The sequence below is a fragment of the Cinclus cinclus genome, chromosome 5 (assembly GCF_963662255.1).
Source record: "Cinclus cinclus chromosome 5, bCinCin1.1, whole genome shotgun sequence".
In the NCBI taxonomy this organism is placed as follows: Eukaryota; Metazoa; Chordata; class Aves; order Passeriformes; family Cinclidae; genus Cinclus; species Cinclus cinclus.
Genome location: NC_085050.1, coordinates 2,270,610 through 2,298,044, shown reverse-complemented (window position 1 = coordinate 2,298,044; position 27,435 = coordinate 2,270,610). Strand labels below are relative to the sequence as shown.

The window sequence follows — 27,435 nt, the reverse complement described above, 5'->3', positions numbered from 1 at the left end:
TGGGTGATTTTTAAGGTCCTTTCCAGCCCAAACCAGTCTGTGATTTCTTGTACCCAGCATTTCCTTGGGCAAAGCAGCGGCATCCCTCCTCCTTCTCCTCCTCCTCCTTCTCCTGGATGAAGGAGCACATCTGGCTTTGACAGATTAACCAGGAACATGAGGGATGAAGGTTGGGAGTCACTGTGGGGACAGAAGGGAGCTGCAACAAAGCTGAACTTGTCCAACACCACAAGTGGGATCTTGGCTGTGAGAAGAAGGAGCTGCTCTCACCACAAATATTGGGTTGCTCTCCAAGAAAGCAGGAACAGAGCAGGGTTTGGGCTGCATTTATCAGCCCTGCTGACTGTGATGGAGCTGTGTGGAGATCCCAGGGTTTGGGCTGCATTTATCAGCCCTGCTGACTGTGATGGAGCTGTGTGGAGATCCCAGGGTTTGGGCTGCATTTATCAGCCCTGCTGACTGTGATGGAGCTGTGTGGAGATCCCAGGGTTTGGCCAGAGCCCTGGTGAAGGCAGGTGGTGCCAGCAGCAGGAGGGCTGGAACATCTGGAATGCCACAGTGATGGAAGGACAGCAGTGCCTCCTGGACTCTGGCTGGGATAGGTTGGTCATGCCCAGGTGAGACCCCTGCAGCATCCCCAACACACATGGGCAAGGCTCATCCTGGCTTTGGATATATCCCAGAATGGCCATCCCAACTCTTCCAACACACTCCTAAAAGTCTGGACTCACCTGAAGTTTTCAGGGACAACCCCAAGAGCTCCTTGCAAAAGATCCGTGGAGTTATTCTGCTCATCCTCAGCTAGGATGGAGACTTTTGGAAACATGGATCATCTCCATGGAAACATCTCCATTCCTGGGGCAGGAATTTTGGAGATGATGACCTTCCCTCAGCAGCTTGATTTTAATCTGTGGTGAGTGTCACTTACAAAGTGACAAATCCTCATTTTCACAGCAACTCTGCTCTGATGTGGCTCCATATGTAATTGCCTGGGATTCCTCAGCCCATGTTAGGCAAATAATGACTCTCATGGAAGTTATTTGTAGAACTTAATAATTGCCATTAACTGCATTATGGGACTGAGTTTTTAATTTATTTTTTCTGTAATAATACATAATGAAATAATTGTGGAATTTCTAATAGGTAATTATCTTGCTGGGAACAGTTTAAAACACCAGTGAGTGTGGGTTGTTTTTAGCTGAGCATGGGGAAAAGAGAAGGAGAATGAAACCTCACCTAGAGCAAGGGGCAGAGATAACAGCTTTTCGTGGATCCAACAGTGTCCTCAAAACTTCAGGTCAACAGGACTGCACCAGATGAATCCCAGAATCACTGGGGTTGGAAGAGACCTCCAAGATCACCAAGTCCAACCTGTGGCCAATCCCCACTTTGTCACCATCCCAGAGCACTGAGTGCCATGTCCAGGTGTTCCTTGGACACCTCCAGGGATGGGAACTCCAAACCTCCCTGGGCAGCCACTTCCAATGTCTGATCATGCTTTCCATGAGGAAATTCTTCCTGATATCCAACCTGAGCCTCCCCCGACACAACTTGGGGCCATTTCCTCTCCTCCTGTCCCTGTTACCTGGAGCAGAGCCCGACCCCCCCACTTGTCCCCTCCTGTCGGGGAGTTGTGCAGAGCCACAAGGTTTGAAAAGTCAGGGTAGGCACAAATTGGAGCCAAGAGGCCTTTTGGTTGTTAAATCACACAGAAATTCTTGGAAGAGCTTTAAACTGGGATCAGATGGAATACTGGAATATGTCCTCAAGTAACAGGCCAGGGTAGGGGAACCACTCCATAAAATTATCTCCTCTGCATGTCATCCCAACAGGCTGCTGGAGACAGCTGGGAACTGCAGTGTCTGGGCATCTCTGTGAGAAAAACAAAAAGAAAAATAAGGGCAGGGAACAATGAAATAAAGGCGAGCTCAGTCCTCCTTTGCTGAAGCTGGTGAAGCTCTGATGGTGTGGAGGAGGCTCCTTTCCCTTTCCATCCATCCCATCATGGCCACTTGGGATGCTGAGGGTTTTCCTGCTCCTTCCATGATGTCTTCTCCTCTCACCCTGCAGGAATGATGATTTTTTTTTTCTTCCTTTCTGACCCTGAGCACTTCATTGAGTGTCCCTGAGAGCCCTCACTGGCAGCTCCTCCAGCACCTCATGCCATAGAAGACTTTGAGCAGAGAGTTTTTAAAACATCAGAGTCCATCAGTTTTCAGCTCTCCCTCTTTTCTCCAAACCCTCCCCTCCTCAAAGCAAGCAAATGAAACACAAGGGCTAAATTTTAGAGATATAAAAGCTCGTTGGGAAAACATTTCTCCACCCAAAATGGCCCATCTGCCTATTTTTAGGCACATGTTTAACATTGAGCAGAGCAGAGGCACATATTTAAGCAATTTCTGAAATCAGGGCCATTGTGTGATACTCTGATTAGTAAACTGGGAATTAGGGTTCATAATTTATAGTTAATTGAACCAAATCACTTAAGCCCTTTTGTGCCTGACTTTTTCCATCTAAATTCACCAACAGTAGCAAAATAACTCCGACATACCTGGGACACAATCCTCATTGTGTTCCCAAGCTGGGCAGGGAGACTCCCAGATAAAACATGACCTGAAACATTCATGCTCCAGTTTTTTAAAATGAACGGAGGGGGGTGGAGTTGGTTTTCTGCGACTGCAGCTTTATAATGATTTTTCAGATGGAATCAGCACAATATTCATTTTACCCAGGCACCCTTTGTGCATCCATTCCCCTGGATTCTCCTAGGAGTATATGGATTTTTCCTGCAATTCATTTCAGCGAGAGAGCAAAGTGGGAGATAAAGCAATCTCAGGTTGAGGGGAGTCATCTTCCTTATGGAAAATAAATGGACAGCAGACAAAGCACCCTGGAAAGCTTTTGACTGAAGGAGGTTATTACTTACCCAGAAATCAAACTGCTCCAGTATTTCCAGGATGCCAAAATGGGCTTTGACAGAGCTTTGAGCAGAGAGTGGCCTGTGCAAATCAAATGAAACTGGGAATAGCTGAGAAGTCAATTCTGCCTTTTGTGTAAAACTCTGGTGGCTCTTCTCCACCTCAGAGCATCCCAGGGAAGGGACTTTACCTCTCACCCAAGGTCACCTCTGTGGCAAAAGCAGACCTGGAGAAACTGCTCAGGTCTCCAGGGAGGATCCCAGGTTAAAGGAAAAAAAAAAAAATATTTATAACACCATGTCTGTGACCTCAGAGGGAAAAGAGGAGATCAGGAGCGCAGCCAGTCCCTTCATCTGGGTGGCAAAGTGATAAATTGCAAAACACAGACTCTCACCCGCTGTCATTAGTGGTGCCTCAAAAACCTGAAGGGAAGAACGAGGGAAGAGAAGTATTTTGTTATTCTGTCCCCTCCCTCCCGTGGTTTTTGATAGTCAAAGGATACAGAGATGGAGCCCAGAGGCAGCTTGGGGTTTTGGGTCCTTGCTGGCTGCAGGGGAGCAAACCTGCCTGGCACATCCCAGCCTTGTCATTCCTTGGAACCCCTTTGGCTGGAGGAGTTTTGTCCCTCAACTACAAAATTCACTGGGTGGCAGGCACAGTTTGCTTCTTCACCCCAAAACTGAAGTGAAGGGAGATTATTCCATTAGAAGCAGGAAAAAAATAAATCAAAATTTTTTGTTGTTTGTTTTTCTTTGTGAATTTCTCACCCTGTGGAGGGAAAGAACAGTAATTCCTGGACTTAACCTGAGCTCTTTCACCACTACAAGCAGCCCCAACAGCCCCATATCACAAATATTCTTTAAAGAGCAAATTGCAAACTCAGAGTGGGAAATAAAAAAAATAAATTAAAAAAAAAAAAAAAACAAAACAAAACAAAAAAAACCCCCAGATCTTTACACCAAAACAGTTGTTGATCCCAAATTATTGTTTGATTGATCTAGGCCGATGGGAGCAAGGTGCCACCTCACAGGGTACACTTGAAAAATCTCAGTCCAAAACCACTTGAAATCTTCAATGTAAAATCAGCCTATTTTTCCTCTTTGACTACTGTGGATCAATTCCTGCTCTATTAAATTTGAGCAGCTCCCATTTGTTTCAAGTGCTTCCAAACAATCAGCCAAGATTCCTCACACAAATCACCCTCTGATGGGATCTGGAGCTGGGACACCTTGAAAAGGGACCTGATTTTCAGGAAGTAACTGGCACCCACCTGCTGGACCCTGGAACCTTTTAATTTTTAACATGGCCTGGGGCCATTAATGTTTGGAACTGCAGCAATGGAGGCATTCAGCCATGAGATGAAGACTTTATAAGATATTTATTTTGTATAGAAGGGCTGTCATTGGTGGCTGTCCATACAATAGCTGGGATGAGAAAAGGGAAGAGTTTAAACAAGGCTTTGAGAAATTAGAAACATGCCTCTACTTTTATGGTGGCTTTTTTTTCCCCCCCAAACAATTAATGTAACATACATTGACCTCCCACAGCCCTGAGCGTGCTGACACGGGAACACATGCCCAGCTTCACCTGGAAACCAGGAATCATCAAGGGATGGCTTGAATTAACTCAATAAACCAAACAAATGTTTGTTTTAAACGTAGCAATTAATTATCTCCTTGGGTCTCCTTCCCCAGTGCTGGCTTCCCTATCACCTCATCGCTGGCTGTGCTGCATACAATGTTCTGTTCCTTTCTTTCTTCCTAAAGATCCTAATAGGACGCAGCCGGCCAGGCCAGCAGCTTCGGAAACAAGCACAGAGCGAATTTAATAACAAGCAAACCTGCACTTAATAAAGTCTGTCATCAGTAATGTCTCCACTGAACACTTGCCAGGAGAGAATTGTTTGCACTTACTGTGTGAGCCAAGTCACAGCTTTAACAGGCAAGGCACAAATAAAACCCAGCCTTTCCCATTCTTTTCGCATCTCTGTTTCAACCTACCAACAAAAACTCCGGGGCAAACAATGAAAAAATCCAGATTTAAGCAGGGAAAAAAAAAAAAAGAATCCAGTGTGTCGTTTTCCCCCCCCCCCCCATTATTCATTACATTACGAAACACATTTCATAATCTAATAATTAGCAAGGGGACAATTTTGTCCAGCATGAATCTGGAGTCTTTTGTCATTTCGTGTTAGCACCCAGAACAAATGGACATTGTGCAGAACGCGGGTGCCGGGACCGGCGGGGGGCTCCCGCTGTGCCAGGGCTCCCTCCTCCTCTCTCTCCAGCAAAATCGTGGTGAGGATGGGAGGATGCAGAGCAGCCACACGCTGGATGTGGGACAATCCATCCCTGGGCACTGGGGGAGGCAGGACAGGCTTCGTCTGCACAGCCCTTGAGGGTGCAGGGTTGAGGCAAGCAGCTCATCTGGGTGCCAGTGCCAGGCTCTGCAGAGCTAAAAGAACTCTCCGTGGCTCTTTTCCTCGTGTTTTTTTTGGTTTTTTTTTGGTTATACCTGGAGGGGGAAAAAAAAAAAAAAAAGGTGGAAAATATCATTTAAAGAGGGTTTTCTAGCCGGGCTGCCCCATGGAGCTCGTGAGGTGCTGAGGTCAGACAGCCTCAACTTCTTCAGGGGTTGGGAAACCTTTCCCTGTCCACCCGTTGCAAAATCAGCCAGATATCCCTTCTGCCCAGGAGCTGAGGAAAATCCCTTGAGAAGGCTCTCTGCACCAAAACCTGGCCCTTTGTACTGCAGAGTGGGTTTGTGAGGAGCAGGACACGGCACACGGAGGGTTGGGGTGAAACCAAGGCCACCACAACACTTCTCCTCCATGGTGACCTCCCCACAGGGGCTTCATTTCTGCTGGGAAGGTGGCTCCAGGTTGGTTTTAAAGCCTGACCACTGGGTGGTGGTGAGTGGTGGTCCTGAACAGGAGGTTGGTTAGGTCCACCCAAGGAGAAAAAATCTCTGGGAAAGAGCCCCAGCACTGCTGTAGCACCAGCACCTCTCCTTTGGACCTCATGTTCTCTTCCCTGGTCAGCACACACCCCGAGTCAGAAGCTTGTGGATTTCTGTATGTTGGGGAGGTCAAAATTTAGAAAAAAAAAAAATTATTTTAATAACACTACTAATGATAATAATGGGGAAATTAAATTAATTCCTAAAACATGGCAGTGATTTTGGATCTCCTGCAAGCAAGGAACAGGGTTCACCTCCAGCCCTCCAAACTCCAGGACGCCACAAATGGAGAGGATATTCATGGGATGGTGACGGTGTCCAAGAACAAGTGACCATCAAGGTGACCCCCCCCAGCCAAGGTCAAACAGCCTGTTTGACCACACTGACTCCCAGGACAACAGCTGGGTGTGCTTCTACCAGATCCATTGCTTGGGGCCGCACAGCAGAGAAAAAATGCCCAATAACCCTTTTAATTTCCAAGGTTTTCACCAAAAGGTGACAGATCTTGGCAACAAGGAGAGCAGCCCAAAGGGGAGCTTTGCTCCTGGACTCTCCAGACATCCCGACCTGTTCTGGCTGTGTCTGAACTGGTTAATAAAGATTTAGATGCTGCTCTGAGCAAGAACTACCCAAGGAGCTCTGCCCTCTCCAGGGTTACTCCCAGCTCTCCGTGTTTGTGCAGGATTTAGGAAGCACCACATCCAATTTCCTCACTCCTTGTCCGGGACACATCAACCAGAATGGGCTCTTCCCTTGGAGGCTGAGCCTGGACTGCAGGAGTGGGAGCAGCTCCAGGAGCCAGAGCCTTTCCAACCTCAGCCACTCTGTCCCCACTGTCACCTTCCACACGTCCCCAGTGTGGAGGTGGACACCAGCTCGAGCAAGGACAAAGCCATCAGTGCCAGGTTCACCTGGAGAGGCCCATCCTGGTCACCACCTGAGGAGTGAAATCAGTGTGAGCACTGTGCTCCCACATTTGGGCATCTAAAAATTAGGAGAAGCAAAGGAAAATAAGGGGTTTGTCCATATCTGTTATCTGCTGTTTCTCCCACCCCGGGTGGGGTCCCTTCCCCAGGGAATACAGCCCATGGAGGAGAGGGGGTGTTGCTGGAGCAAAAACGGGAAGGTGATGTGCTCACCAGGGCTGCAGGGACACACATCAAACTGGTCAAACTGGGAGCCAGCAATGCTCCTCCCTGGAGGCCATCCTGGAGCTGGAGGTGAGGGATGGCTCACCTGCCTCCCTGAGGCACTCAGGGCAAGCCTGGATGTGCCAGGAAGATTAAAAATCTCAGGGAAGGAGGCAGATGCTCTCAAAACTGGATGATGTTGAGGAGACAGGGACAAAACTCCCAGAATTTTGTCATGGTGGGGGGAGTTACCCACAGAGTTTTTCTCCCCACAGGATATCCAGATACTCACTGGGGGCTCCAGTCCCTCTCGGAGATGCTGCCGCTGTTTAAATCAGCACCAACATATGGAAGGCTCCTAATGTTGTGCTTCTGTCAGAGGAAACCATTGTTCAGCTTCTCTACAGGAAGGATGTCTCACTGTTTATTAGCAGCCTGAATAACTGTTTGGAATGTTTTATTTGACGTTTATTCAAGGAACTTGGAAACCCGCGTGGTTTCTTTCTCTCGAGAGGGTAACAACAACAAAAAATTAATTTTAAAAAAAATACGCCCAAGAAAGCCCCAAACTGGAGCCAGCAGCTTCAGATGGCAGCAAGATTTTAAAAATGTAAATATATAGTAAAGCAAGTAAAGCCTCCTTGCTTGGGCAGAGGAAAGGGGAAAGAATATAGAGATGCAGTATTGTATCATTTTTATCTTTAAAATATCTTACAGGCCTTTGTTATCAAGGATGGTGTGTAAATCTTGAGGACTGATATAAAAAGGATTGAAACAAAGAGAGGGAACAAGCAAGGAAACAGAACATCTCATCACTGGATAGCAAGCACAGGCAACTCTGCCCTTAAATTCTGACAACCCCCAGATTCCAGAAATACAACCCCATGTTCCTACTTCTGTGGGTTAAAAGATGCACAGAGGAAATACTGCTCCATACCTGCCCTGGATTGATGCTTTGAAGAGGGATTCTGGTTTCAATCATGAAGGAAAAAAGCACTGGGTTATTTTTTGGATGCTACACCAAAGGCAGTGGGGGAACATGGTTTGCTTTCTTCAGGTCTGGCAGTTTAAATTTGAGTTGTAGCAAAAGCTCAAGTAGGTTTGAACCTTTTCTGGGCCAGGTAAAATATCAGGATCCACATTGGACATGAAATCTGCCAGGGCCACGCTGGTGTGTTGGAGGATTCCCCTGAAGAGCAAAGTACAAGGATCACTTTCAACCAGGGGAAGAGCTTGGATCAGTCAGGATCAGCTGAACTCCCACCTGTGGTGCTGGAGAACAATTAAAGAAGAAAAGATCCCCAGATCTTTCTCTTCTCAGCCATGTTCTTGATATTCCATATCAGGCCATCCACCCGGGATTAAGGGAAAGAGAATTACCACGAGAATTGAGATCCCTTGTGTGTCTTTCAGAATCAGACTCACAGAATCATTTATTCCATCATCCCACTCAGATCATCCAGTCCAACCATTCCCCCAGCACTGCCGAGGCCACCGCTGACCCCTGTCCCCAAGTGCCACATCCACATGGCTTTGAAATCCCTCCAGAGATGGGGACTCCATCACTGCCCTGGGCAGCTGTGCCTGGACTGGGAATAAACCTAGACCAAAAAAACCTCAGCTCCCTGCAAGGCTGAGCAGACAATCCAGACCCCAGCCCTAAAAGAGCCTGGAAAACTGCTGGAAGTGGCTGTTGTCCTCCGAACTGTCCCCATCAGCTGAATACCTGTGCACGAGCCTTCCTTTCCAAGGAGAAATGGAATGCTGCTCCTCCACTGTCCAGAGCTCCTGGGTCCTTTCCCAGCTCTTCACTGTCCAAAGGCAGCTCTGGAAGGGAAATTGTACCTGCAGACCCAGCAGGCTCCCAAAAACTTATTTCTCTTGTGTTTTGTGGAAGAGTTTTTTTTCTGGGAGAAGAAAAATGACTGGCACAGGGTGCCCAGAGCAGCTGTGGCTGCCCCTGGATCCCTGGAAGTGTCCAAGGCCAGGTTGGACACTGGGGCTTGGAGCAGCCTGGGACAGTGGGAGATGTCCCTGCCCATGGCAGGGGGTGGAACTGCCGTGGGTCTTTGAGGTCTCTTCCAACCCAAATCCAGGACTCTCAGTTCCCACTTCCATCTCCTTCTCCATGTCCTTTTCCTTCCCAATCCTTCCTTTACCCTTAACTTTTGTAAGCTCTGCTGCCCAACCCTCTTGAACCTCTCCCTGTATCTGTGTTTACACACGTGATTTTAGCTAAAACTGTCCCATCTTTGCCCAAATTTCTGCAGGCAGGTCACGACCACGTGCCTCCAGGGAACAATCCCACGTCCAGCTCAGTGATTAATTCTTATCCGTCATAATGAGGTCCAGATTAGAGTTACCTTGAATTGTGGTCCAAACAACTTATGTCAGAATATAATTACCTGGAGGTGCTGAGAACTTCAATGGCACTCCCATGGGGGATTTTTTACTTGAAGGATCTGAAGTCAGTCTACTCATATTTCCTCTCTGCACACTCGGGGAGAGCATGTAACCTATTTTAAATGTCATCCTTATTTAGATTTACGCACCTCAAAGCCCCAGAGCTCGAGGAGCCTCTGCAATAAACATGAGCACCAAACTCTCCAAAAATAACAGCCCTGGGCTGAGCGTCACTCGTGAAACAACAATGAGAACAAACCCACACATCTCTGCTTCTCTTGCCCCTTCTGGCCAGCAGGATTAAATCAGGGAGAAAGAGTTTACAGCACATACCTGCAGCTGTAAAACACACCTTGTTCTGAACAAACTCAGTTCAAAAAGTCAGGAGGAGGCCTCCAGGCAGGCACAGAGCTGTGCATGGCCAAGAACTGAACAGGAATCACTCACCGGTTACTGCCATGGGTAAAACAGACTCAGCTGGGGGAATTAATTTAATTTAATTTATTCCAGCAGCCTCCCAGAAGCCAATCCTGTAGCCTCTGGCTACCAAAACCTGGCCTCACAAACCCAGTATAAGGAGGTTTCACCCCACTCTGTGGTCCATCTTGGATGAGAGACTCCCCTGTGCTGCTCCCACAGCTTGGGGGTGATGGAATCAGAGAACCCTTAAGGTTGGAAAAGAGCTCCAAGGTCGTCCAGTCCAATCATCAGGTGTAGGATACAACAGCAACAATATCTGCACTGGGGTAGGACCCACAGCCTTAAGAGACCAGACTAAATAAAAGCCTGCACATCATCAAAAAAGTTCCAAAATTAGTATGAGAACAGCACAAAAACTTTGGTCAATCAGGTCAGAGAATGCACCAGGAAAAACAAGCCTAACATTGCCCAAAGGACTTCAAAATACAGAAAGATGAAAAAAAAAAAAAATTAAAAAAAATCACCCACTTCAAGCTAAAATTCAAACAGGCTTCAAACTTCCCCTTGTTGGCCTGACAACTGGGATTTTGTGTGAAAATGCAAGGAAAAAAAACTGGGTGCAGACAAGAAAAATACGTGTAAGAAGTTTATTTCTGAAAGCAGAGCTGAGCTGTTTTGTGCAGTCACCAGAGACCGTGTGAGTGAGAATGATCTTGTTCAGCAAGTTCCCAGGGGATCTGGTTTGGGAAGACGAGTGGGAGGGAGGAAGGGTTAAAAATATTTTTAGGAGAAAGCTTGGCTGGGGATGTGTCTCCAGAGGGCCTGGAGCACAGGAGGGATTGGAGGTAAACAGACATCTGGAGGTGCCATCCTCCTCACCAGACACAATATTGGTAACATGGGAAAAGAGGAATCTGGAAATTCCCTGAGGAAGAGAACGGCGACACGGCCCAAGTCACAGCTCTTCCAACGGGAAAAGGGAGGAAATTATGAGCAGGAATTTCTGCACAAGGCAGGAGAGACCTTCCAGAGCCAAAGGATGGGGGGAAAGCCACACAAATAACAGAATCCAGGTATTGTCCTGGGTAGGCTGAGGCTCCCAAATCCACCATGATTAAGGATTTAAACCACGAGCCCCTTTTTTACAAAGCCATCCAACTGTGGACACCTCGTTAGCATTTTCAATCAGGGATTGTTTCATCTCCAGGAGCTACAAAAACAAATCTCCACGGGACGTAAGTTGGGCAAGAACAAAGGGGAGAAGGAACAACTTCTCAGTGTATCAAAGAGTGGAATTCCTCAGGAGGGACTTGCCAAGAGCACTGGGGTGATGAGAACCCCGTGACACCACACTGACAACACTTTTTCTTGCCTCACCAAAATCCTCCTTTGCCTCCTTGCTGTGCTGTTTCCCCTCCGTGGGTACACGGAGTGCTCGGTGCATCCGTAAGGAAAGGACTTCTCTGTAAAAGGGGTAACTGCACCACCTAATCAGTGGCTTGTCTTCATTCTCAGTGCCTGTCTTCACTCAGAGTCAGGATTAAAAACACGAAGGAGATTAATTTCTCGTGTTCAGGCTTGGTTGTTTATTAAATCTTATCTAAAGATTTAGCTTACCAGCTAAAAGTGAGCAAGACGGAGGTGAACCTAGCTAGTTACAAGGTCTTTTAAAGCTAAACAGTCCAATAGACTATTAACACCTATATTATTTACACTTTTTACACAATAACTAAACTCCTGTGACCCTCAGTGCAGCACTGTCCAACCAGAAACTACTACATGAAATCGTGAAGAAGACAGAGACACCACCCCAAATCCTCCAACTTGTCCCATACCTATTACTATATTCTAAAACCACAAATTCCAAACCCTTCACCATGTGAATTCACACATTTCTATTCCAACCACACACGCGTGACTTTAACTCCATCACTCAAATTTGGAAACCTTCTCCAAGGCCTGAGGTCAAAAGCAGAGTTCTCCCAGGGCGTCAGAAAGCACAGAAAGCCCAAAACTCCCAGGTTTCTGGGTTCCAGCATTTCTCCTCTCAGCCTGTCTGCTCACCACAAGGGAGATGTCGTAACCAAGGTTACTGGGGTTCAGGGAAAGCAAAATTCCCCCTCCCTCTTTTTGGTGGTGCACTGATGGGATGGAACAGGGCTCTGCTGTGCCAAACCCTGAGCACAGGAACAGGTCCCACCCTCTAAACAGAGCAGGCAGTAAATCACAGAATCCTGGAATGGTTCAGGTTGGAAGGGGTTTAAAGAGCATCTTCCATCCCCACGGGCAGGGACACCTCCCACTATCCGAGGCTGCTCCAAGCCCCATCCAGCCTGGCCTTGGACACTTCGAGGGATCCAGGGACAGCCACAGCTTCTCTGGGCACCCTGTGCCAGGGCCTGCCCACCCTCACAGGGAGGAATTCCTTCCCAAAATCCCACCTAACCCTGCCCTCCCTCAGCTGAAGCCCATTCACCCTTGTCTTGTGATTCCACTCTTTGCCCAAAGTCCCTCTCCAGTTTTCCTGTAAGCCCCCTTTAGGTACTGGAAGATCTCCCCAAATCCTGCTCTCCACCACCAGAGCTTCACCTCTCCTTACCCTTCCAGTTTCCAGCATCCTGCATCCCCACCCTGGCACACACCAAATTAACCTTTCCACTTCTCTTACTGCTTCCTGAAGGAGTTCTCCAATTCTTTTCCAACACAGAAAGAATTCCTGGGGTGGACTACAGGTTGCTCCCAAAAGAGCCCCAAGGGATCTCAGTCCAGCCCTGCTGGGAAATACTGAGGTAGTTGATGTAGGTTTTTCATCCTGCTGCAAGGAATGGGTAAGAACTGAGCCAGCCATCACATGCAATGATGGATTGATGGCATTCCTGATTATCCAGCTGGAGGAGAGGCTGTTGTACTCTTTTTGTCTGGGAATGACCACGAGCCAAGTGGGGATCAAGCACCCCTGAACCTCCTGAGAAGAGGCTGCAGATCTGGAGCAGCAACAAGGGAACCAGAGACCAACAGATTTCCTCATTTTACCCTTTCTAGCCTCAAACTCCAAAGATGTGTCTGGTTTCCCCTTTCCAAGAGCTGAGAGAGGACTTGAGGGGTCATCCAGCTGCTGTACCCAGAATTTTGTTCACTTGTGCTTTATAGACACAACAGAATGGATTTTTTTTTAAGCTGTTTTAAGGGGTTTTGTCTCCAGAAATTCTCCTTTCCTTGGAGAACTTGGTTGCTTGTGGTTGAGGTGGAACCACAAGATGGGACAGCCAGGCTGGGGGTCTGTTTCCAGGTCATGTTATTAACACTGAAATTCAGGTTTTACTTCAGTATCTTTACTAGAAATGTGCTGTATCTGTTCTTTTTCCCTAAGTCTTCCCCTGAGACATTCCAAACTGAACTTTTCAGGTATCTCAAAAAGGGAACAAAACACAGATCCCAAAATAACCATCAGCAGAGGCAACACAGGAGCAGGGAAACAGCTCTGCTCTTGCTTTTCTTTCTCCTACCCTCTTTTTATCTTCACTTGGGAGGGAAAACAGAGGAATTTCTGCTCCTTGCTCTGCTGATTTGGGGCGAGGGCTCCATGCAGGGGTCTGCAACCCCACAGGAACTTCACATTGGAGCCTTTTAAGCATTTTGACCTGGATTTAACCAGCTGAATCAAAGCTTTCCCCTTCCTTTACTTCATCTGTAGGGTCAACTAAAAAGCAGGAGCAGATGGGAGGATTTTGATGTTCAGAGTCTTTAGCTGAGCTTTTCCTCCCAAGCATGAGAGTGGATTCACTCTGCATCTTTTTCCCATTATTTTGCTTTTCTCCTACAAGAGGCCGCTCTGTAACAGCACTGAGGCTGAGAATGGATTTTTTAACACAACAGAGAAGTCCAAAACCACACCTGTGGATCAAATGACCCCTTCAAGGAAAGAAAGGTGAGACTGCAAGGAAGGAGGAATCCAGAGGGCTCACTCCATGCAAACCAGGTGTGATACAGCAGCAAAAAGCTGCTGGTGAAACAAAGGCACAAACAACTCAGCACCAGGGCTGGGCTTTGAACCAGAAACCACCATTTCCCCCAAACTCCAACAGCTTTTCTTCCTGGACAGTGCTCAGCTGCTCCCTTCTCTTCCACTGGAAATGAGAGGAAATCTGGCTTCATATGATACGCAAATACTGAAAGCCTCTGACTTAGAGACAAAAGAAATGGAAAAAAGAGGAGGAAGAAAAGGCAATTCAATTAAGTCACAATAATTTATCTGGTGTGATGCCCTGGTTGAGACAGGTTTTCCCTAAACTCCAGCCTTGTGCAGGTGTCAGTGAACTCCTCAAGGGCTGGCTGACAGCCTTGAGGGTATTTCTGACCCATTAAGCAACACGTTCCTCAAGAAAAGCTGAGAGCATCCTTCACCTTCTGCTTTAGAATTATAGAATTACCTGAATGGGTTGGGCTGGGAGAGACCTTAAGGATCATCTCATCCCACCCCATCCATGGGCAGGGACATCTTCCAATAGCCCAGGTTGCTCCAAGCCTTCTAAAGCCTGGCTTTGGACACTTCCAGGGATCCAGGGGCAGCCACAGCTTCTCTGGGCACCCTGTGCCCACACTTGGGGGGGAAACAGGAAGGAAAACAGGTCTGGATGAGGTTGCACAGACAACTGCACACCCAGAGGACAAAAACAGGGATTTAAATTATCACAAAACCCCTCCAATGTCCAGATCACAAAGAAAATGTTGATTTGCTCCTCGCTGTCCTGTTAGTAGGATGGGAATGTGGATTGCTGGCCTGGACAGCAAAGGGAAAACTGCAGGCAGAAGATCATGAGTCCCAAACCAGGGTCTTCATGGCTCAGCCTTTCAAGGCTCTCTGCAACAGTGCAGGAATTGTGCTGGAAATGTTGGAAGGGCAAGACTCCCAAAGGCACAAAAGGGATGAGAACACCTCCACGGAGAGAGGAGACGCTCGGTCACGGCAGACTGGCTGCAGACACTCAGAAACATTCACTTCCAACAAAAGGCTGAGCCAGGATGGGGAAAATGCCTCCCTGGCCCACTCCAGCAGCCATCTTCCCTGCCACAGGCTGTGCCAGAGGAATCCTCGGGGCTCTTTGTGCACACATTAGGCTTGGATTGAAAATGATTGTTGTTCCTCCCCTCCCCTGCTGCCAAGACAGAGCAGATGGGTGAGCTCAGCACTGTCTGGGAGCCAGCAGCAGCAGGAGCTTCCCAGGAACTGAATTCTGTATCCCAGAGGGAGCAGGGAGTGCAGGGTGGAGTTTAGCAGATCCTGGGTGATGCTGAGCTGTCCCTCCTCGTGTCCCTCAGCACCAGGTAGAGGGGTTGGCTTCTAGAACTGGTGTTAGGAAGAAACTCTTTGCTCTAAAGGCAGTGACACCCTGGTGGGGACAGGGCTTGGAGCACTCTGGTCTGACCTGACCATGGGATTTTTCTATCCTTGTTTCTACCAGGTCCAAACTGCAAGTTTCCTTCCTTAAATTATAATGATGGAATCATGGAATGGTTGGAAGGGACCTCAAAGATCACCCAGTTCCACCCCTGCCACGGGCAGAGACACCTTCCACTGTCCCAGGCTGCTCCAAGCCCTGTCCAACCTGGCCTTGGACACTTCCAGGGATCCATGGGCATCCATAACCACCCTGGATCCCTTCTTCTCTCACTCCACGTTGATTTAATCCCTTGAATGACTTACCTTGGTCGGAGGGGCTGAAAGGACACAAGGCCCAAAGTGATGACCCTCTCTCCCTGTGAGGTGGATGAGTCTCACACAGGAAGGAGCACATCCCAACTCTCTCTGCGCCCACTCCATCCTCCCACATTCCCCCCAGGATCCCATCCCATGCCTGCTGCTGCTTCGTCCTTTTTCCCTGACCTCTCCAAGAGCCATCACGTTGCCAGGAAAGTTTATTGTTAGAACTTGCACCCACCTCACCTAAGCAAACAAAGAGCGGCCAGCGGAAGGGACACCCTTCCCAAACCCAGCCAAGCCCAAAACATTTGTGTTTCATTTGCTTTGCAGCAGTGATCTCAATCTGCAGCACACACCAAGCGAGCCCAGGCTTTGCCTCTCAGAAATCTCTTATCAGCCCTGCTCTGTCATGGCCACATCTCGCTGCCAGGGATAGGGCAGGGGACAGCAGGGCCTTTCAGATTTTAGGGGGAAAGTTGCATAATTCAAGAACATTTTTTTACTCCATCTTCAGCAGCAAGCAAGTTGCAAGGAATGCAGGGAATCATGGAATGGGTTGGAAAGGTTGTTAAAGGTCTCCCAGTTCCACCCCTAGAGCAGGGACAGCTCCCATTATCCCAGGCTGGTCCAACCTGGCCTTGGACACTTCCAGGGATTCAGGGGCAGCCACAGCTTCTCTGGGCACCCTGTGCCAGGGCCTCACCACCTTCACAGGGAATGATTCCTGCCCAATATCCCATCAATCCCTCCCCTCTGGCAGTGGGAAGCCATTCCCCCTTCCCCCATAATCCCGACGGTCCCTTCAGGATGGAATACAGTGAACGGGGCAGGTCAGCTCTGACAGCTCAAGGCATTTAGGAGGCAGCACAATTTGCAATTCTGTCTTTGTTCTCTTCTTTGTGTCAGCAAAGGGAGAGGGGATGAGTCTGCTGGTACAGGAGGAACGTCAGTGCCTACCTCAAGAGGTTCCTCAGGGAAATGCAACAAAATTCCCTGTTGTTGCACAGCAAACACATCTCTCAGCAGTCTTCAGCATCCAGCCTGCCTCTGGGACCTTCCCTGAGAGCTGGTGACATCCCTCCTGACCCAGAGCAGAGAATTTCCTCCTCAGTTCCTTGGGATGGGCAAGGGCTGCAAAGAACCCCAGAGCATAGGGAGGGCAGTGATCCCAATCCAGCACCACAACCAGGACGGTGTGGGAAGCCTCTGGAGACACCTTCAAACATCTCCCAGTGCCTAAAGGAGCCCCAGGAGAGCTGGAGAGGAACTGGGGACAAGGGATGGAGGGACAGGACACAGGGAATGGCTTCCCACTGCCAGAGGGCAGGGCTGGATGGGATATTGGGAAGGAATTGTTCCCTGTGAGGATAGGGAGGCCCTGGAATGGATTTCCCAGAGCAGCTGTGGCTGCCTCTGGATCCCTGAAGTGTCCAAGGCCAGGCTGGATCCACGTGGGATGATGGAAGGTGCCCCTGCCCAAGACAGGGGGTGGAACTGGTTTGGCTCTTAAGTCCCAACTTCTGGTTTGATTCACTCAAGCACCTTGGATATTCCACATTCCTGGTCCCAAAAACCCTGTGACTCATCCCCACAGCCCCTCTTTTCCAGCTTCTCTGTTCTCCTCCCTCCAGAGCTTCCCAAAGCAAGCAGAGGCCCAAGGAAAGACCATGGCCAGACCCAGCTCCAAGGCTGACAAGATAAAGAGTTAAAGCAGGCAAAGCCAAACCTCTGGAAGAAAAAGGGCTCTGTAATAAATCAGATATTAGAAGGCAGGAAGGTGCTGTATAGAGGAATCAAAGTCCGGAACAGGATGTATATAAAGCAAATATTGAACTAACTTTGATAACACAGAAAAATGGAAGATTTTTGGTGGGGTTGAGCGAAGGCTCAACTTGGACCATTAGAAATTTCCTGTTTCACTCGTGTGGGGAGGTTTTGCAGTCATCTATACAATGCATTGTGTGCCTGCTGATTTCCTAGCCATGAATGGGTCACCCACATTTTACTTTCCCTGCTTTTTTCTGTTGTTTTTTTGGTCTCTCCTGGAGCAATAAAGCTATTGAAATCCTCCAGGCCTTGCCCATTGGGTGTTTTCTTTCCTACCAAGACATCAAACTGCCCTGAAGGTTTATTTTAAGCCAATTCAATAGGAGGGATCACACAAGCACCTTGTGGAACGTGTACAATGGGAGCCTAACCCAGGGTTATTCAATTAACAAGTGCTCCCATTTCCATGCAATTCCTGTTGGGAGTTCATTACTTTAATTGGGCTGCTAATTTATGAAGCTAAAGAGGCACCATTTGACACGTAGGCAAAGAAATTCCAGATGAGTTCACATGGAAGGAAGAGGAGCTCGTGAAAAGCTAAGGAGAGCTGGAAACCTCTCCAGATACAACCAGAGTGACCAAAATGAGATCATTAAGAGCAAGAATCAGGACTAAAAACCCTGATTTTAGGTATGCTCAGGAAAATCTACCTCACCTCTCTTAGGAAATGAAACTCAGACAGTTCCCCATCATCTAAACCCTCTCAAAGCATTTTTAACTTTCCTTTTTTTTTTTTTCTTGTGGAAAGGATGTCCAGCCCTGGCACAGCTACCCAGGACACTGCTGGAGTCCCCGTCCCTGGAGGGGTTGAAAAGCCATGTGGATGTGGCACCTGGGGACATGGGATGGCCTTGGCAGTGCTGGGGGAATGGTTGGACTTGGTAATCTTGGAGAGCTTCTGAGCCATGTGCAATAACTCCTTTCCATGAAGGAATTTTCCCAAATATCCAATCTAAACCTCCCCTGGCCCAGCCTGAGGCCGTTCCCTCTCCTCCTGTCCCTGTTCCCTGGGAGCAGATCCCAAATCCCCCCTGGCTGTCCCCTCCTGTCAGGGAGTTGTGCAGAGCCACAAGGTCCCCCCCGATCCCCCTTTTCTCCAGGCTGAGCCCCTTTCCCAGCTCCCTCACCTGCTCCAGACCCTTCCCCCAGCCCCTCAATATCCGTCCTGTACCTGGAGACCCCAAAACCACTCCCAGGACTGGAGGTGTCCCAGCAGTGCCAGCACAGGGGACAGGCACTGCCCTGGCACTGCTGTCACCCCAGTGCCGCCACAGAAATTCCTGATTTACAGGTGGGAGCTGCTTTCCAAAACCCAGCAAGAGAAAACTCCTGGATTTCAGTCCGTGGCTCAGAAGGTGCTGTTTTAGGTGCACACCTGGAATATGCAAAGCAGGTTGGATTTAACAGGCCAGTTTCACATAAACCATTCATAAAAACCAAACTGAGCACAAAACCTCCCCCCAACAAACGCAAAAGTGATGTAAAACAGAGACAGAAAATCAGCTGCAGGCACAGTTTAACCAACAAAAATCTGATTCATGCTCAGCCCCTCAGGGAAAGAAGGGTAAGGTGGGATTGCCCTCTCCATGGCAGCCACATTTCAGATCCACAGATCTTGAAGCTGCATCCTCATTTCTGTGAGCAGCTAAAAAAAACCCACAAAACCTTTTATTTCTGTATTTTAATTTAAATATAAACAACTCACCTTTCTGCCAGCTTAAAAATTTTAATGAAAACCACTCAAAGATTAAAAATTCCACTTTAGGAACCCATGAGTTTATTAAAGGAGTCAAAGCCAGGCAGTGGATGGATACTGTTTATTGGTTCTTTCCATCACATCTGAGTTACAGGTGTAAAAGTCACACAAACTGCAGGTATAAACATGTAAAACAATACAAAAATAAATGGAAAGGTAATTTCATATTTACTGAACCAAGTTGTGTAATAAATACGAGAGGCAAAAAGCTTCAATCACACCATTCAGCTGAACTGAAGTTACAGTAGTGTTTGTAAATAACACATTTTTAACTTAGACTTGCAAATATTAAAGCATTGAGAACTAGTATAAAAGTGAATTTTGGCACATTGTAAAGTGAGAAGTGTTACGTCAGGATCTGGCTGTTGTGTAAAAATCAAGCAATTTCTCACGAGATTTCTGAGGTACATTTTTAACAACCTAAGATTAGATCAACCTTGTGATTCTACCAACTCACAGTTCACAATTCACTATACTAGTCACAATTTTTTTTTTCCCTTTTCAAGAATACCAAAGTATTCCAGAGCTTAAATCTGTGCAAATTCAGACAAGTTTCAATTAAAAAATAACAATAATTAAAAAAAAAATAAACTTATTAGGGAAGAACCCTCACATGCAACTTAACTCCTCCCTGCATTCTGGTGTGTTAATTGCAAAGTGTAAAACTGGATTAATCCCAAATTGCACAGCTTAAAATTCAAATACTCCCAGACTGCAGAGCAGCTCCAGTTGCAAAGGTTCCCCTGCTAAGTTTGTCACATTTGAATCCCTATAACTTCAGTAACTTCTGATCACACTCATTCTCGGTGAGGAGAAAGAAAAAAACACCACCACAAGCTGCTAACAAAGGTCAGCAAAGCGTGGAAACCCCTTGAGGACTCTTCAGCACTTCCCAAGATCAGGAATGCCTGGACACAAATTTTTCCAAGTAGAGTAAAAGAGAAAAGGAACAGTGTAATGGCACTTTTGCTGTATCCAAACATCAGTGGGTTAGAAATGGTGCTTTTGTTGTTTTTATTTATTTATTTATTTTAATTATACAGTAGCAAAAAAAGTTCAAACCTCAATCCTTCGGAGTAGCTCCATCCTCACCTTGACTTCCAAAGAGTGAGGACACCAAATCCCCTGGGCTGGGGATTCCACACAGTACAAAAACAGCTCTGACCAGAGTACAAAAGTTACACTCTTCTAAAAAAAAAAAAATAAAGAAAAAAAAATTTTTTTCAAAAAGCGCTGCTGATCGTTAGAATCGACTCCCAAAAAATCAGCAACTGCTCTTCAACAGCAGCAGCATCAGGCATTTACATATTTCAGTCCTCAAAGAGTTTTCTTTTGAACAGTTTAACCATTTGTGCTAATATTTGTCACTAGGTTAAATTTTTAAGTCCTTTCACCAAAACCGTTATTTTCCTTTAAAAACAAAAAGGGGGGGTGCAACCCCTGACATCCATTTATTTGGGGAATAAATGGTGTCATCTGCAAGGCACTAATACTTTTAAAGGATACCATTGTCACAGTTTCACTGTTTCGGTTGGTTTTTTTTTTTTTCTTCTTTTTTTTTTTTTTCGTTCTGGTTGTAAGTCACAGTTCAAAAATAAACGATAAAAATTGAGGTAATCAATTTCTTTCAATACCAAAATACATGAATTGAGCCAGTACCAGTCTGGTGAAAGGTCTTTGTAATACACAGCTATGACCATAGAGCACATGCAGCACAGGACAGGAGGGTTCTAGGCCTTTGTTCCAAGCTCTTCTGCTCCAGTTTTTAAGGAACAGCTCAATTTGCACAGTTACACCTCCATTTTTATTTTTTTTATTTTTTTTTGTTCACAGGGCTTAGAATTCCAGCTGGATCAGCCCCATCCATATTGATTTGAGAGCTGCACAAATTGGAGTTCTTAAAAAGAGTTCAGCAGAGCAAAAATCAGCTACAGCATCTTCATCTATTTTCAATCAATTGCACTTAATTCTACTCTGTATCCACTCACGAGTTGAGACAAAGCCTCCACCACGTGCCTGCTGTCCCAGCCACTGGAATTTCTTCCCACATCACATCCCACTACTCTAAAAATATGGCTTTGCAGATGAGAGAACTGGGACTGGAACAGCTGGGTTTACACTGAGTTAATTGGCAAAATAATTCCAATTGGATTTTCAATTTCCTAATGCCCCTTTTTATTGCAGCGCTATCACCAGAATTCTGGGATTCCTAAAAATTCTGGGCTGTGAAATAATTTCATGCAACCAACTGGATTTAGTTGTAAACCCCTGGCAGCCCCCCCAAACTCACTGCTAGCTACCTTTGCTCTACAGGCACTACAGGATATTAAGACTAAAATTTAGCCATGCATAGATAAAACTCACGAGCTTTATCAGGATGCTCCACACTTGTGATCCAGGGAATACCCCAGGAAAGCCTAAAAACACAAACTAATTGCTGGCTTTTACTGGCCTCTAACAGGATACAAGTAGTTTTTATATAAAGTCTCGTGGTGTGCAAATAAAAAATAAAACAAAATATTAAAGTCTTCAATTCAGACAGCTTTTTAAATCTAGGAGGAAAGCAAGTAATGGAAACCTTACCAATATTTCTATCCCAGCCTGCAGCACCTGGAATTCCACCTCTGCACTGTGGAACACTCACAGGACAGGCACCCAGCAATGAAGACCAAAGCCACCTAAAATGTGCTTCAAATCACTGAAATTTCACTCATTTCATATTCCAAAGGTAAAAAATACATCTCTTTAGTAAAGCATAAACTCTAATTTAGCCTCTGGTTTGATGGCAGGGCTTAAATCTCATTTTCCTGCCATGGGATGAGGCTGTACAAATACATTTAAAGTATTTTAAGTGTCCTGCAAGAGATTTTTCATTCCATTTGTTGCTGTATCACAAACATCTGGTCATAAAGAAAAGCTGCAGTTGCAGTAAAAGATTGAGCTGTCCCTAAGGCAAAGGAATACGAAAATAAAAAAATTCCTGCTGGGCTGTTCTCACCTAAATTCTCAACACATGCAAGCTACAATAATCAGCTTATTCAAAATAACTCCAATAATTACCTGTAAGTAGCTGCTAAGGTACTTTATAATCCTTCAGTCTGAGATTTATAAAGCCTCCTTTAAAATGATACTGAATTAAGTCAGGACAGGCTGCCAGCATTCCTGTTCTTTCATTCAGGAACAATAAAAATTCTGTTGCAAGTACTTAAAAGCTGCTTTCTCACCAGCACAGTGAAATGTTACAGTGTGCAAACTCTTCTGGAAGCTCCACAAACAAGTTCCTGCCTCTTTCAGAAACACCCTTTGCTATTTTTTACCTTTGGAAAGCACTCATCTTTGTGAAAAGGAAGGAATTCTTCATGAAGAATCTCCCCCTTGCCTTGCCTTGTTTAGTTTTCAGGACTGAAACAGGAATCCTCCAGGGATAATCTATCTAAGCAACAGCAAGGTGCCAGGAAATATATTCCAGAATCCCAATGAGGGGACTGGGAAGAAATTAAGATTTCTCCAATGATTTCACCCTGAAATGTATAAATAGCTTTTCTTTAAAGTCAGAATTTTGAGTGCAGACTCAAACTGTGCTGAGCTTTTGAGATGGGCTGTAGCCTGGCAAAGGTGGGGGTGGGAGTGTTCCCTCATTCCTTGCTTTGGGAACATCCTGACAACTCTGGGATTAGGGATTTTTCTCAGTTGTTCCCACTATTTTCACTTTAGGAATGCCCTAGCAGCTGTGGCATTAAGGACTTTGATAAAGTGTTCCCTTATTTCTCACTTTGGGAACACTGCAGCAGCTGTGGGATCAGGGACTCAATTCTGAGTTTTTTCCCACTGTTCCCCCATTTCTCGCTTTGGGAACATCCTAGCAGCTCTGGGATTAGGGACTCTCTGAGTTGCTCCCACTATTTCCATGTTTTTCACTTTGGGAATGCCCCAGCAGCTCTGGGATTAGGGACTCAGTTCTGAGCTCTTCCCCCACTGCTCCCCCATTTCTCGTTTTGGGAGCATCACCCAGATGCTGTGGGATCAGGGACTCTGAGAAAGTGTTCCCCCATTTCTTGCTTTGGGAACACACCAAGAGCTGTGGGAATAGGGACTCTGTTCCCCCACTTCTCACTTTGGGAACAGCCCAAATGCTGTGGGATTAGGGACTCTGAGAAGATGTTCCCCCATTTCTCATTCTGGGAACACCCCAACAGCTCTGGAATTAGGGACTCGATTCCGAATTCTTCCCCACTGTTCCCCCATCTCTCGCTTTAGGAACATCCCAGCAGCTGTGGGATCAGGGACTCAGTTCTGAGTTCTTCCCCACTGTTCCCCCATTTCTCGCTTTGGGAACATCCCAACAGCTCTGGGATTAGGGATTCTTCAGAGTTTTTCCCACTGTTGCCACATTTCTCACTTTGGGAACGTCCTAACAGCTGCAGAGTAAGGGATTCTAAGTGTTCAATCATTCTTCCATTTCTTGCTTTGGGAACACCCCAACAGCTCTGGAATTAGGGACTCAATTCTGAGTTTTTCCCACTGTTCCCCCATTTCTCGCTTTAGGAACATCCCAGCAGCTGTGGGATTAGATGCTCATCTGGGTTTTTCCCTCTGTTCCCTCATTTTTCACTTTGGCAATACATAACAACCACGGGACCAGGGACTCTGAGAAAGTGTTCCCCCATTTCTTGCTTTGGGAAAACACCAAGAGCTGTGGGATCAGGGACTCAATTCTGAGTTCTTCCCCACTGTTCCCCCATTTCTCGCTTTGGGAACATCCCAACAGCTCTGGGATTAGGGATTCTTCAGAGTTTTTCCCACTGTTGCCACATTTCTCACTTTGGGAACGTCCTAACAGCTGCAGAGTAAGGAATTCTAAGTTTTTAATCATTCTCCCATTTCTCATTTTGAGAACACACCAACAGCTCTGGAATTAGGGACTCAATTCTGAGTTTTTCCCACTGTTCCCCCACTTGTCACTTTGGGAACATCCCAACAACTGTTGATTAGGGACTCAGTTCTGAGTTTTTCCCATTGTTCCCCCATTTTTCAATCTGGGAACATCCCAGCAGTTGTAGGATCAGGGATTCTTCTAATTTTTTTTTTTATTATTCCCCCATTTTTTGCTTTGGGAACACCCAAACGGTTCTGGGATTGGGGACTCAGAATTCTGAGTCAGTTCCCCCATTTCTCGCTTTGGGAACACCCCAATCCCACATCCTGAATTCCCCCACTGCTCATCAAGGCTCCTGTGATTTCCAAGGGACGCCCAGGGATCGTTTGATATCTGCACCACGGCCCAATTCCACAATTACATTCTGACCTTTTAGGAAATAAATCCAGTTTTGCTTCTTTTCTCCTCCTTCTTCTTCCTCTTTTTTTCCCCCGTTTCCACCACAAGCCAGAGATTCCAGGTGATACTTTGTACAGTCTGGAATTAAGGTGAAGTGGAAGCAAACCTGACAGTACAAACAGCTAAGCAGTTACTGTGTTAAATGCCAACGTCAGGGAAATGATCCCCTAGTTTGGGAAGGAGTGCTGAAAACAGACATTTCACTCGATTTCTCATGAGCCAGAAGGACAAAACAGCATTTTTGGCTCCTGACACGAGGTCAGAAAAACCCAGGACCCACGTGCTTAAGTCTTCTGCTCAAAGAGATCGTGGTACTCCTGCTCCTCCAGCTCCCTGTTGTACTTCTCAATTTCCCTGTTGGCTTCCTCCAAGTAATCGTTCATGAACTGGTCCATTACTGGTTGGGAAAGGTGAAGGAAGAACATTTGTGCAAATGGAATTTAGTAAAAAAGAACATCCAGGTTTGAAGGAACAACATTCAGTGAAAGCAGAAATTCAATATATTAACTTTCTGGAAGCCTACAGTCAGAGCTACCCCAACTAAGTGTTCCCAGGGAATAATGGAGATGCACAAGGGATATTTCCCAACCAGGAGGAAGTATTTAAGAAAAGCAGAACCATAGCAGGGGTAGATGGGATGTTAGGAAGAAATTCTTCCCTGGGAAGGTGGTGAGGCCCTGGCACAGGTTGCCCAAAAAGGTTTTGGAATCTCCATGCCTGGAAGGTGCTGGAACAAGATCAGCTTTAAGGTCCCTTCCAACCCAAACCATTCTGTGACTCTGTGAACACATTTACAGCTGCTCTGCTGAAGCAGAACTCTGAAACTGCCCAAAATCCAAATCCCCCAGAAAGGGATAATCAGGCCTGCAGCTTTCACTGTCAGACACCAAGGGGGAGGTGAAGAATTCCAGAATGGTTTGGGTTGGAAGGAGCTAAAAGTCCATCTCATTCCACCCCCTGCCACGGGCAGGGACACCTTCCACTGTCCCAGGGTGCTCCAAGCCCCATCCAACCTGGCCTTGGACACTTCCAGGGATGGACCATCAATAATTTTCCAGTGAAGTCCAAGTTTGCTGTTGGCTTTTGTGCCCTGCAGACAGAAATCTGCTGGTTTAAAAATTTCAAGTTGTCCCACAGGGCAGAGAAAATAACTCTGTTCTTATTCCAAAGCAGAATCACAGAAGAACCCACCTGGATTTTTACCAAGTTTGGTGAAGTTACAGTTTAAAGTAAACTGGGAATACAAAACCAATTTGGAAGTTAGTGACTAAGGACAAAAGCAACAAGGAGTTATGAAAATGAGAGAATTACAGAATCATTAAAGCTGGAAAAACCCTCTGAGACCAAGTCCAGCTGTTAACCCAGCCACTGCCACGGCCACCACTGATCCATGTCCCCAGGTGGTGACCAAGGACAACAGGAATACACTGGAAACCTGGCAAATGAATGCCAGGGCAATACTAAGGACAAAAATATGACTGTTTTCACTTGAGTGTGTGCACACATGAAATTGTATTCGTTTGGAAGTTTTATCAGTCGTGCCCAAGCATTCAGTGCTATTACAGCACTATTTGGTTTGTAAAGTATTTCTTTGACAAGCTGTGGTCCACAAATTATTCCCTGTGTGAGCTCATGGGCAGTTCGAGGTTTGTTTTGTTGGTTCTATTCTGTTTCTGAGATTTTATCTCTCAGAAAATGCTTGAACACTAAGCTTTACCTGGCATGGAACTGGTTCTTTACCATACCTGCTTTGGCACTTTACATTTCAGAGCTGTACAGTTCATTGCCTACCTAAAATCTCTCTCAAAACCTCCCCATTTGAAAGGATACATGGATGATAATCCATTTTGTCACCAAAAAAATTCACAAATTGAGTCCCATTGTAAAAATAACCAGCTGGAAGTGGATCCAAGTGGCGTTTCACCTGCAGTAGGAAAGAAGTTAAATTAAACACCTGTAGGGACAGTCCTTACAAACTCAAATAGATAAAAGAAAATGGAAGGGACATGACAGCAACCAAATTTTACACCTTCTCCTACTTTCCAGAGTGAATTTGGAGCTCTGAGATCAGATTTATATCTCAAATCCCTCCTGGACAGCTCTAGTTGTGCTCCAAGTACCTCTAAAAGTGCTGCAATGATTTAGTGCTCAGCACACTTGTTGTGGCAGGTGCTCTGTCATCCAGATGGATATTTAAGGGAAATCAGCCAGAAGAAGGGTTTGTAAATTATTGCTTTTACTCACATGAATGTTTTTGATTTCCTGAAGGGTTAACATTCCTCTGGTTTTCAGGGCTTTCCTCTGAGGTTTCTGTATGAAGAAGGAGATTCCAGTTATGTGACTACAGAGTGGCAATGTAATAGCACAGCTTAATTAAAAAAAAAAAAAACAAACCAAAAAAAAAAACAGCAAACAGAAGCATGTATTTCAAAAATTCATTTCTAAAATTATTCAGCTCTATGAAGGCACTCACAGCTATCTTCTGAAAACAAAAGTAAAAATTCACTGATCTTACAGAAAACACTCAAATTAAAAATTCTGTAAGTATTTTAAACAAGACAATTTAAATACAGTTTTACTGTAAGAAAGCTGGCACAGGAACTGAAAAACAAGTTAGTTTTGAGCCTGAGAAATTCTGTAATCCTTTTCTTTCCTGCAGCATGTGGTAACTCTTAGAGCTATCTGAAACCCTCAATTAGCCATGACTGTACAAAAAGTGTTTATAGTCTTGAATTGCTCAAAGAGGAAACACTTCACACTTGAGATAAGCATTTAAGTTCCAAGTTTTCATAAAATTTAAGTAGCATTCCACAAAGAGCTTTTTCTGACATGGCAAAGCATTTGTCTCCATGTACAGCTCCTGTTATAGAGAGCATGAGATAATCAGCACAGAAAATGGACTAATTCCCTGAATTAACACAGGGGAACAGGAGACGAGAACCTGAGCATCTCAAAAACTCAGAAACCACAGAAATCTTAGAACCTTA

The 27,435-nt window shown here is 46.0% G+C and overlaps 1 protein-coding gene across 1 annotated transcript in view; it reads right to left on the bottom strand.

Moving 5' to 3' along the window:
- Positions 1-24,732: 24,732 nt before the first annotated feature.
- Positions 24,733-27,435, bottom strand: part of DNAAF9 (dynein axonemal assembly factor 9) — a 61,119-nt gene continuing 58,416 nt past the window's right edge. Inside the window, exons 35-37 of the mRNA XM_062493947.1 lie at positions 26,693-26,758; positions 26,279-26,372; positions 24,733-24,845 (exon numbers count right to left, since the gene is read on the bottom strand). Of these exons, the coding sequence (XP_062349931.1) occupies positions 24,733-24,845; positions 26,279-26,372; positions 26,693-26,758 (273 nt within the window). The remainder of the gene's footprint in view (positions 24,846-26,278; positions 26,373-26,692; positions 26,759-27,435) is intronic.